This window comes from Xenopus tropicalis, chromosome 4, assembly GCF_000004195.4.
Source record: "Xenopus tropicalis strain Nigerian chromosome 4, UCB_Xtro_10.0, whole genome shotgun sequence".
NCBI lineage: Eukaryota > Metazoa > Chordata > Amphibia > Anura > Pipidae > Xenopus > Xenopus tropicalis.
In genome coordinates, this window is record NC_030680.2 from 126315908 (window position 1) to 126328950 (window position 13043).

A 13043-nucleotide genomic window follows, 5' to 3' on the forward strand; every position below is an offset into this window, starting at 1 on the left:
GAAACACAACTTTTTTTTTTAAACACAATCCTTCTATATTTAGAGGAGTATTATTCACTGGTACAGTCTTAATTTTTATATATGTCTCCTTTAACACTACCATAATAGGCCTTTAGCCTTTCATTATACAATTCTTGATGTTGTTGTTGAGCATATTTTTAATACATAATTTTATTTTGTGAAACCATATATATATTTTTTTTTTAATTCATACTCATCATGTTACAAATTAAAACTTTGTGACCGGTTATCAATTTATACAGTATTCTCGTATGGTAATGACTTTCATGACACACTAGCACTTTAATTACATATACAAGTTCTTGGGGATCAATTAATAATTGTAGCAGCATTATTTTTTGTCTGTGTTGCAATTGTACAGTGGTGCTAAGGGAAATGTTTTATTTTTATTAACGCACAACACTGTTTAAGATTTACCTTTTGAATGAGCAATCAAATAAGTGTATATATAAGGGTTAGTATGTTTCTGCCTTTTTTATCTGTAGCCGTTAATACTTTAACAACCCACTGCAGAGAAAGTTCAGTGTTAGCAGGTAAAATATTGTTTGACTATCTCACCTCTGGAGTCAGCTACAGTATGAGACATGGCTCTGCGCTGGCGTCTCTTAGCCTGGAATCATAAACAGAGTTTCACAAATCAAATATTGGATTTAATTTCAGCTGACTGATATTTGATGTGCTTAAATTAAGGCATGTATTGAGGTAATGTAATATAATGGCAAACCGTTCCAGTTAAATCAATGACCTCAAAAACTGGGTCATACTTCCTGAACGCATTTATTAGTAAATATGCATGACAGTAGCAGCTGTTTCTTTATAATGCCTATTAAGGGCAATGGCACAAAGGACAATTACTTGCATTCTGTTGTCTGAATGTCTGAGTTTTCCAGCTTGAAAATTGGACGACACACTCAGAACTGTCCAACATGACGAGTATAGCAATTCTCCTATCGCCTTCTGAGTGGAAAAACACTCAGGTTTATAAAAACACAGAATCACCCCCTGTGCCATTACTCTAATTAGCCACAATGCTGCACTCCTTTTGTTCATTGCAAATTATTCTATGCACCTATATAACATTAGTATACAGTGAAATGTTGATTTTAATGCAGGTTTGGAATTTTTTCAGATTAGTAAAGACAATAACATGTGAGACCTAGCCAAAAACAACAAAAAAAAAAACGAACATTAGGGAAAGTATCTGTTAAGTTACATAAACAGGCAGCAATCCAGCAGTAAATAGAATCCTTACCTGCCCAGAAAGATTCTTTTTATTGGCTTTATTAAATTTTCCCTGCTCATTTTTTAAAGGATCTGTCCTATAGATAAAAAGATCAAAGTAGATACATCATCACATTAAACAAATGTTATTATAGTTCAATTTTATATATAAAATTTATACATATATATTTTACATATATTTTAGCCTTTTTTTTTTTTATCTCAATAGTTTTTTTTGGGCATGTCACTTAGCATGCATGCACATTATGAGCGACTATCCTCGCTCACTCATTATGTGCATGCGTGTGACACGACTCCTACGTCCACATTACACACATGTGCATAATGAGTGAGTTGTGGCACCTAGAGCTCTATTACCCCGCACCTCTGGTGGGAGAAGTAATTAAAGGGTGATAGGTGCCCTTTAAGCAGATAGTTAAAAGAGTCTATGATTGCAAAGATATGAGAACCAGAAAAATGATTAATTCTGAGCAAAGATTTTATTGATATTAATAATTGGTTTCATGCATATCCTGGACCTTTTCTAGATACCTTCCAGTAATTCAGACCACTGACTGTTTTCTATTACCTTCTCTGTCCAACTGCTAGGCTAACGGTGACTGGCTTGCCATCCACTGTGAGGGGAGGCTTCAGCTCACGGATTAGAACAATGAGGCGAACTGCTTCCTAATTAGAGAAGACGAGACAAACCGGTTAATCAAGCACTGGCATCCTGTTCATGGCAGAGTATATAGACTTTATAAAGGCACATTACAGAGGATAAACATTAAAGGTTGTAAATCAGACACATGCTAATTTGTACTGCTTCCACTTCAAAGATGCCAGCAGACTCCACACAGAAAACATCCCTATATACATTAATGCTCCAATATTCAAGTTTCCAGTAGTTTTAAAGTTATTTGCAAAAGTAATTGCATCTAAAAGCATATAGTATGCTTTTCTGCACTTCTTGCTCTGACTCTGGAAAGAACCTTGCAACTGAGCTGATAAAAACCGATTTAAAGGAACAGTAACACCAAAAAATAAAAGAGCTTTAAAGTAATAAAAATATAATGCACTGTTGCCCTGCACTAGTAAAACTGGTGTGTTTGCTACAGTAACACTACTATAATTTATATAATAAGCTGCTGTGTAGCCACGGGGGCAGCCATTCAAGCTGAAAAAAAGGAGAAAAGGCACAGGTTACATAGCAGATAACAGACAAGTTCTGTAGAATACAATAGTGTTTTATCTGTTATCTGCTATGTGCCTGTGCCTTTTCTCATTTGAATGGCTGCCCCCGGGGCTACATAGCAGCTTATTTATATAAATTATAGTAGACTTTCTGAAGTAAACACACAACTTTTACCAGTGCAGGGCAGCAGCACATTAAATTTTAGTTACTTTTATACACTTTCATTTTTTGGTGTTACTGTTCCTTTAATGCCAGCCACATATTGAATCCACACTAGTGTGCCGCGGAACAGTGGTTGAAAAACGCTGCCTTAGACTGATTCGGCTGCTTACCGGCCCGTGTAGGGGCAGCAATGAGGGGTATGCCCAACCGATATCTGGCCTGAAATTGGCCAGATATCGATCGGGCAGGTTAAAAAATTTAGTCGGATCAGGGACCACATCGGCTCGTTGATGCAGTCCCCGAACGGACTGTGCCCATAAGCACCGCTATAAATATATATAATATATATCGCCCACCCGTAGGTTGCCTTTAGTCTAGTGCAGGGGTGTCAAACTCAATCACATAAGGGGGCCGAAATCTAAAACACAGGCTAAGTTGCGGGCCAAATTTTTTATAAATATACTTAGTAAAATACTAAGGGATATATTCATCAAAATGTGTAAAAAGTGGAGTAAGACATTACTGGTGATGTTGCTCATAGCAGCCAATAGATGCTTTGCTACTATTGAAATCTGATTACTGATTGGATGCCTTGGGCAACATTACTGGTAATGCTTCACTCCACTTTTTACACAGCATGATAAATATACCCCTTAGTCTTAGTTACTATGTGAGGAAAATGATCAGGCTGGATGGTCAGACACACTCACCAAGTGCCACATAAAACAGTCAGGGGGGCCGGATTTGGCCCCCGGGCCTTGTGTTTGACATATATGGTCTAGTGAGAGTTGCCTCGAAACTTAGGCTAAGATGGCAGCACTGCTCTAGAATTCCATGGGCTAGTGCAATGCCTATCATTGGCAACCCCCAGTGAATTCACCTTTCATTTAATCTGATTAAATACCCCAAAGTATGTGTTATCATTTGGGGGTACCAAAATGTTAGGCACCCCCAGTCCTCAATCTATTTTCCTCGGGATGGCGCTCCTGTTTGCTGAAAACTGCGCAAGCCCTGGATACTACTGTAGGAGCACCACAGAGCCATCATCATCATCATCTTTCTACATCTTCTACCTGTTCTGGTGCACATACATTGAGTTAATCTGAATTTAGTAGAAAAAAAGCCAGTGTTTTACTTTACTGCACACACAGCTGCTGAGGAAATTAAAGAAGCAGAGTGGTTTAAGCAGGCCATGCACGCACCAGTGGGGTTTCGTACGATATTTGGTGCGTGTATGGCGGATCAACGAGACGACCGGTATCGCAAAGGCTGCGGATATCTGTTGTCTCGTTGATCAGGCTGGTTAAAAGATTTTGATCGGGAGTCGTTGAAGGCGCCCAAGCAAAATCTACGTTAAAGGAACAGTAACACTAAAAAATGAAAGAGCTTTAAAGTAATAAAAATATAATGCACTGTTGCCCTGCACTGGCAAAACTGGTGTGTTTGCTACAGTAACACTACTATAATTTATATAATAAGCTGCTGTGTAGCCACGGGGGCAGCCATTCAAGCTGGAAAAAAGGAGAAAAGGCACAGGTTACATAGCAGATAACAGATAAGTTCTGTAGAAAACAATAGTGTTTTATCTGTTATCTGCTATGTGCCTGTGCCTTTTCTCCTTTGAATGGCTGCCTCCATGGCTACATAGCAGCTTATTTATATAAATTATAGTAGACTTTCTGAAGTAAACACACAACTTTTACCAGTGCAGGGCAGCAGCACATTATATTTTAGTTACTTTTATACACTTTTTTTATACACATTTTTTGGTGTTACTGTTCCTTTAAAACCCTGAAGGAGACCTAACTCATTTTCAATTTTTTCAAGAGTCAGAACCAGAGAATAGAAGAAGAAAAACAAATGCTGCCAATCAACCTGATTACATTTACAGAACTTTAAAACCACTGAAAATTAATAAGTGTGCATTGAACAATTGCTTAGAATTAAAAGTTATGCAACAGTTTTTGGGAGAAGAATGCCTAAGGACATTAAACATTTCTATTTTGCCCCCCCAGGTAAAAAACACTGGTTTCCAAATGTCACCCTAGTGCTGTCTAACCTTCCACTGTGCCCATGCTAGCTAAATGACTTCTAGATACTTAATGGCAAAGAGTGGGGGGAAATGTGCATCTGAAAGTGGCCAGCTTGAAGACCAGAGCACTTTTACAGTTAATGTGTCAAACATAGGCAGCAAATTTGGTGGAGTTGACATACAAACCTCCCAACCACAGTTTGAAACTGCACTCTGGTCCCCCACTTTAACCAAACCTACATCGACATTGTATAACTCTACTACAAACAACTCCATCCCCATTCAAAACAGCACACCGCAAATAGTTGTCCAATGTCCCAGACCTTACAGAGGAAGACTGGGAAGAAGCAATAGATAGAGGGTATTATTACTTATTTTCAGTAAGAGATAAACTTGTCCAATTTAAACGGCTGCACCAATTTTATCTCACGCCTATACGACTGAGGTCCATGGGACGCAACCCCGATGCACAATGCCATAGATGTGGAATGGAGGAGGCAAATTTCTTACACATGGCCTGGCCGTGCCCACATGTAGCCAAATTTTGGTCTAAGGTTGTGTGTGTCCTAGCAGACAAACTAGAATTCCCCAAAATTCTAACACCCCAGGTGTGTATACTGGGAATCCTGGATGAATTAATAACTACCAACCATGCTAGAACCAGATATAGAACACTCCTATACTAAGCAAGGAAAATTATTGCAATGGCTTGGATGGGACCTGAACCTCCTACAGTTCAAAACTGGATTACCCTGGTAAATCAAGTTTTGCCCCTCATTAAACTTACTTTGCTAGCCAGAGGTTCCAAAAAGAAATTTGAGAAAATTTGGAGCCCATGCTGAGAGGCAGGCCTAGGTGGACAAGGCTCCTTGACATAAAATGCAATACCCCAATCTGCACATACAGATGACCTTAATTTCCTCATGCAACAGTCACTTTAAAAACGTCCGCACTACATGCAAGACCCAGTATAAAATAATTGAATGGACCAGCGCTGTACAATTCAGATCTTTGTCATACCAACCGAACCGATTTTATTTTATTACTTTTGCCATAACAGAACTGAAACATGTTTAATATGCTACCGCAATACTGTAACCAGTGATATATAACCTCCCTTCCTATTTTTATTTCTTTTTCTTTGCTTTGTTTTTTTCCTTGTTTTTATTTTTATGTATGTTATATAAAACAATAAAAGGATAAACTATAAAAAAAAAACCATAGGCAGCAAAGCTCCCATACATGGGAATACAGCAGGGGCTGTACAAAAAACAAAATCCCATGTGTCATTAGCCTTACAGTTTGTATGAAGTTCTTGCACAAATAAACATTTTCCCCTTTTTGTGCAATTGAGACATCACAGAGAAATGGAACAAAATTTGACATGTCTTGAGTCTCTTGTCTCTAGGACCAATCTGAAATTTACCAGGAAAGACTGTACAGCCAGCTATGGGCTACCAGACAACTCGAGAAAGCTTTGTGCTGCTTCCTTTACTCCTTCAGGCCAACAAACACAAATACTGGATCAAAGAGCATTATAGTATCTACAGGCTACTTTCTGGAACAATTAGCAGTGACTAACCAAAGGAAAAGGCAGGGAAAGTGAAAAGTTCAGTACAGCTCTACACATCATACTTCAGCTATAAGAATTTAGATCCCACCCCTGCATTCTTTTAATAGAAGCTTCAGGTGTATTTGTGCAACCTGCCTTAAAAATGTAAAGCCTTCTAAATCTCCTCCAAACCTGCCTGTGCTTTACTAATTTATGTTACAATCGGTACCCCTTCTGCTGAACTGCTGAAACTGTTGATACAAATTTTTGACTATACATTTGGAATGGTAACTGTTTAGTGCTGGACTCACAATCTATAGTTAGTAAACATACAGACTATCAATTAAGGATTGGGATCCCTGACCATCACCCAACCCAACACAGCAGAAGGCACCTGTCCCCTATTTTTTTTTACTCATGCCGACCAGTCTGGTTGTAGGTTCATAGTAAATCAATTATTTTGGCATTCAACCATGATGTCTCAGCATCTGCCATCTTTGCCTGTTATAATTCTGGGGAAAAAGGTAGCCACTATATCCAGCACCTGTATAGAATGATTAAGGGCATTTAGATAACAATAGCATTACTTCCATGCATACACTTCTGTAGCTGTACCTTGTGGCTTTTGAGATCTATGAAGCCAAACGTCCCACCTCCGTGATCATGCTTCCTGTTTTTGATAATTCGTACATTACTAGGCGACAGTTGCAGGTAAGGCTTAAGAGCTTTCACCACACTATCAGGACGGCTGCTTAGGGATATTCCTTTCATAATGATAGCTGTAGATAAACAAAATATGAATTGATTATGGCATATTCCGGAATATTTCACCAAAGCAATAATTAGAAAATAGCAAAATTCACTGGATATGGTTATTTTAAGCTTTATGTAACAGATCTGCTTAACTGAAATATAATTTGTACTCACTTGTGCTCTCGGCTTCTGCTTTCAGCTTTCCTTCCTTGGTTTGTCGTCTAATGGCCATGGGACTTCTTTCACTTGGAGGGGTCTTTTCCTTCCACTTGTCTGGACTGCTTGATGTAGCACGCTGCTTGGATTTGCGCTTCCTGCCACGCTGTAACTTACTAGAAGATGCATTTTTTGAATCCTTGGTCAAGTCTCTATCAGGAAGATGGTCTGATCCTGAAGAGGATATAAAAGTGGTTATAGGGTGTGGAATTTGTACCTACCCTGATGTGTGCCCCTCTAAAAGTGTGGATATACTCCACTGAATACCTCAATTTATGCTTTATCAACAAAGATTTTTTTTTTTATAATTACAGCAAATCTCTTTATACCCCTGGACGGCAACACATATCTAAGACAGACCCCTAAACTAAAACAAAAAAAAAAAAGGCAAGGTCAAGCACACTGGTAACATACTCCATCCAAGAATATTAAAGCCCATGCAATGCATTCTAAGATCCCCAACACTGAGATGAATAAAATTAATGCTATGAAAAAAGGCTTGCTTGAGCTTGGCTTTAGATCCTAGGCGGTGAAGTAGCTGTGAAAAAAACACATATACCATCCATTTCATACTATGTTACCACTTTACACCCTACATAGAAGCCAGGTACTCTCTATTCTGCTTGCACAGGTATTTTCTCTCTATTCTTTTGCCCTTTCATATTTGTGCATATACCTTCCTCATATGGCAGCTATGACTACTGGTTTGGGAGGTTTATTTCTTGCTTGACTTAGCAATCAAAATATGCAAATAATTTGGAAGAGAAATAAAGCAGATTGCATAAACTGTAACCCTACTTTGGGAGCCTTTGAGAAATGCTGATTGATCCCTATAATAAACACTAGATGGACTGGGAGAAAAGCTCCATGATGAAAAGTATGAAGCATCCACAGATTGTGGGTAGGTTAACAATCCAAAACTTACCAGACCTCAAGGCACTGCACTGCCAGCACCTCTCTTTTGATAGAACATTGACCACTTTGCACTGTAAGTAAAAAATGTAAAGGTGTATTAACAGACTGATAGGTGCAAAAGTGTACTAGGTTCCAATGATACATTGTATACAGTGAAAGCTTAAATTTAAAACCAGACTAGTTGTATGGTACACACCTGCTGGCAGCTCCACTTCTCAGAGTTTGGAATGTACTTTAGTGAAACTTTCTTGCCCCTAAAGAGAAGAAAACCCTGTAGAGAAAAGGCAGCATATTACAGGGGGTGATAGGGAATGCCTAGAATATCATGAACAGAGAAATGGATTTCCACAGGCCTTGAAATCGGCCAGCAGAGATCTTTCTAAATGGTCAACGGTGCAAATAATGTTAACAAGTTAAAATACAAAATGGATTGCGCTACTACTTATACATTTCTTTATTTTATTCTGCTGTTGCAGAAAAGGACCTTATAGACCACAAAACTTTGTGATTTAAATATGTTTAGGTGCTTCAACTATACATTATGTTAATCATCCTGCTAAAACAGATTAATTCTAAAAACATTGCTATTTGTGGACAAAATATAAATTTTTCTTACTAAATGCTTACATATGCTACAGATAGCATAGAGGGCACAATTGTCTTCTTTATTAATTAAATTAGAAATATTGCGGAGACTTATTCACAAAACCATTAATTTTAACTAACTTAATTTTAATTTCACTGTGCAAACACCTAGTTTGTTTACACACAAACAGTACACTGAAAATGTTAAAAGCTCTGCCTAAATGGTGACATCTTTTATTAAAAAAAAAAACAAAAAAGCTTTAGCCTGCATCATAGTAGGTAAGTAAATTTATTATTTACTATTGCAAACACAGGCAGTCATAATTATTTTCTATTATAGAAAAAGCCTCATTACTTTTTAATGTGGTACTGTCAATCATCTTTTGAACAAATTTCCAGCAAGGAGATCCAGTCATCCAAGAGAAATTACCCTTGCATCTGTTGCCAAATCTGACCACTGTTTTTGTTTGGCAGCAAAACAACCATAGTTGTTACCTTGGATGGTCTTTCTAACACATGAAAGACCTTGTGTCTACATCCTGGATATCCCATAATAATTACATCCTAATTCCTTTACACTATCCCATATGTTTGCTAAAAGCAAATCAAATGAAGTGAATATAGCATAATAAACACACAAACAAAAGTTGTAAGGTAATCATCGACAAAGGAAAAAGCACGCAAGATTTTATGCCGGTAAAAAGTAATGCTAAATCATTGAAGTTTTCGAGAACAAAAACTGATGAAAATAGATGATACTGGTGTACTTTTGTATACATGCATATATAGGTATACAATATATAGATGTAGATATAAACCCGACTGTCCCTGGAAGTGGTTCTCTAATAGGAGTCTGTTGAAATTTTTTTTTTGTTGTTGTTGTTGCTGCTTTTATGCAAAACTTAGGATGAGATGCTGCAGCCCGTACAAAGCTTTTGAGAGAGGCAACATGCCAGTGAGTACCAGTGATGCCGTGGCACTTCACGTAGGCTCACTGAAATAGGCTAAAACAACAAGTATGATAGTGCTGTCAAGCCATCAGCATTCCCTCAGCAATGAACAAATGTTCCTGAGAGAGAACAGACATGGGTTGACCCAGCAGGCCAGCTGGCTTAAGGATAGCTATAGTTATTTTTAGGTTATATTACAGGCCTGTCTCATTATATGCAGTCAAAAGAGAGCTGGTAAAAATATATAGTGCCCGGATAATGAATTGGCACAAGCAGTTGCTTGATAGGAATGCAGCTGCTAGAATATTTTGACAAGATGTTGACGCACATTTAATAAACCAAAAAAATTTCTTAAGATAAGCACAAAAATTGGAAGTTTATCACCACGGCCGGTTAGCTGTCTGAGGAATCAAACCAAGTTCCTATGAGCCACTCAAAGCACCACCTGGATGCATCTAGCAAAATCAGAAGAGGCTCCTGTTAAAACGTTTGTGAATAGAGTCATTCACCTGGTGGCAACTTATACAACTGTGTATGGGACCAAAACGTCCGCCTGTCCAACCAGTCTATCCACAAGGCTTGAAAATCCTGTTGGGCCAGGACTGCATTATGCTACTCATGTTGTCCTTTCTCGCTGGTGTGCTGAAAACTGTCCCGTTTCTTCTTTCCCCAGTATTTAAGAGCATTTGCACATGCAGAAACTGGGTGTTTTGGCTCCATTGGCAGGTGACGATATGACCAGAATAATCCCCAATTTGCTTGTATGGCAATCACCTTGGACCATGGGTTCAGTCAGGTGACAAGACCAGGCCAGGAATGTCTTCAAGGTTATATAAGCACGCATGCGACGTATCATCCACGTGGCATCTAAAAGTGGGCCCCCATTTAGCATCTGGGACCCTTAAGAGAAGCAAGCCTAGGAAGCACTGCTTTAAAGGTACATTATACTGTCTAGTTTAGGACAATGTCAGACCAGGCTACTATCAGGCAAAAAGGTGAAAGAGCCCTCAATGGCTTGTGTCTCCTTAAGACACTAAAAAAATTTTTTTTTTTTCCAAAACATCTAAATAACATGAATAAAAGTTACAGTAAAGAGTTTACAATTCTGTCTACATGGATAACAAATGCACAGATGGATTACGACGTGCCATTTGAGCAATAAAGCACAGCCAGATGCGTCTAAGATTCTTACATTCCCCTTAACACTTATAGATTTTAACAAAGCAAATGCAGTGTTCTTCTGATGGATTTTTCATTATTAAAAGGACATTCCAAGACATAATTTAGATTTTACTTAGTTCTAAACAATAATCTCTCCGATAGAAATGTCATACTAACCAATTAACACCAACCATTATATTTGTACTGAAGAAGCAGCACTCCTTCAACACTAGCACATCTGCATTTACAATGCAATCAAAAATACTCCTATTTACCACAGGGTGTGCTTTCCTATGTTTTTAGAGAGAAAGCTTCTACCAATGTAACTGATCTCATTTCGGCACCATGTGCAAACCGTGTCTCCGATAACTAAATCCAAGTCACAGACAACCGTCTCTCTGCTTTCCATTGTTCTCTATACAAAGAGAATATTAGCTAGTATATCACTGCAAATTATCTGTTTTGAATCTTTTACTTGTTAATTATAATTAAAGTGACCGATGGTCAAAAACATTCAAGGCAACAAGAGAAGTTATGCCACTGAAAGATAAATGACCCTTCACTACAGTATTAACCTAAGAGCCTAATCAAGAAGACAGCAGGGATTTATAGATGTATATTACTACTCATCTCTAGCTGTCCAATCCACGTTATACTGCAGCATTTGTTTCTCAAGCAAACATATGATTGGCTTTTACTGCAATACAGAAGTACCAATCTAGATAAAGCTGTGTATGGATAGGTTAACAATAACGTTTTACAACTATAAAGTAAAAGAAGATTTCAACAGACACTGAAATTAAGAGTCAGGCATCTTCATGTACTACTGATACACCCTAAGGTCACAAAGCTACGGATATGATCTCTGCAGAATTTTTAACAGATGGACCTGCAGCTCATGGATCATAGTTTGACTGAAAACAAAATCCCGTCAGCATCTGCCGTCGCAATGTGTGTAGGAAACGATCAGCTAGAACCAGAAAGGCTGAAGACTGCGCCTCACCTCTTTCTTTCCTTGAGAACGTCTTGCCTAGGCCATCAGCTGAACAAATAGATCCGTGTGTAGCAAAATCATATGACTGGCCTGCTGGCCAATTTGCTGCATGACTTGAAAATCAACCAGCATGAGTGCATTTACTGAGCTGCATGCTGCAGTGATTCTCAGATACCAAAACCTGATCCAGATCTTTAAAATGGCTTGTAATCTATGCCACAATGCATGAGATTACTTTAATCCTGATTTGATTAATAGCCAGAAATAGGGAAAACAAACGGTTTGTCTGCTGTGCTTGGCAGAGCAAAAAAGAGGCCCACAAAAAGTATATTTTGCAACAATCTTCTTGCCGGTCCTGGAATACATTAAGTCAGTGACATCATCCAAGTTCTGCCATTCTTGAAAGAAAATCCTTTCAAGATTTGTTAAACTGGTTTCTGCTCTCAAACTAACATTTATGCAGCACCCATTTATTCATCCTTTCTCTTTCAATATATTTTTCTGTAACCTGGCATGGTGTGGATTGCCCAAATTGGTTTTACAGTCGACTGAGACTGTCTTTGAATTAAACTGCTGTGATACTGTGCAGTACAGCACAGATTAAGTGCCGCCTTCCCAGCAACATAACTCCTTTACAGACAAATCCATAAAGGCAAGGCTGTATTGCAAGGATGCACTGTCGGAAACTATATTAAACACTGTTGCTCTTTGTTAAAACATTTTTGATAGTTCAGTAGTATAACCACACTTCACTTTGTGGAATAGAGGGTACTCAAAAGTTCTAGGCTGAATGAACCCAGAGGCAATGCAGGAACAAAATACTGCTGTAGGCTTTTTTAGAGGACCCCCTCTAAGTGCCATGTGGTGACACACTGATCTTTCATTATATTAAACCACCACCCCTTCCCCCACTCCGCCTCTATATCCTTCCACTGCAGGACTGGAACGGTGGATAAAGCAACCTTGCAGGCTTCCATGCATCCGACGGCCTCTTCCACGAGGGAAAACTCCACGCAGACAGAGCCGAGGCTGTAACCTAGGGACAGCATGTGATACAGACGGGACGCAAGTTAGTACTGAGTCTAAAAATGCAAAATTGTTTCAATTTTACCATACCCTCCACCCCAAACAAAACAATAACGAACTAAATACCTAAAAGATGTTATTCGAGCATGAATGATTTCACTGACCCCGTAAATTAGTTGAAAGAGGACCTGTAACTAAATGACAGCATGGTAGGAGGACCTGAGCTGAGCTATGGCCACCTGTCCAAATAAAAAAAAAGA

General features: G+C 38.6%; 1 protein-coding gene across 6 annotated transcripts in view; it reads right to left on the reverse strand.

Annotated features, from left to right (window-relative positions):
• LOC100498473 (RNA-binding protein 6-like) overlaps nucleotides 1-13043 on the reverse strand; it is a 30278-nt gene that overhangs the window by 7558 nt on the left and 9677 nt on the right. For all 6 annotated transcript variants that reach the window (XM_004915562.4, XM_004915565.4, XM_002935637.5 and 3 more), the window contains exons 6-13: nucleotides 12720-12793; nucleotides 8264-8338; nucleotides 8078-8138; nucleotides 7111-7326; nucleotides 6799-6962; nucleotides 1832-1929; nucleotides 1274-1340; nucleotides 580-631 (exon numbers count right to left, since the gene is read on the reverse strand). In XM_004915562.4, the coding sequence (XP_004915619.2) occupies nucleotides 580-631; nucleotides 1274-1340; nucleotides 1832-1929; nucleotides 6799-6962; nucleotides 7111-7326; nucleotides 8078-8138; nucleotides 8264-8338; nucleotides 12720-12793 (807 nt within the window). The remainder of the gene's footprint in view (nucleotides 1-579; nucleotides 632-1273; nucleotides 1341-1831; nucleotides 1930-6798; nucleotides 6963-7110; nucleotides 7327-8077; nucleotides 8139-8263; nucleotides 8339-12719; nucleotides 12794-13043) is intronic.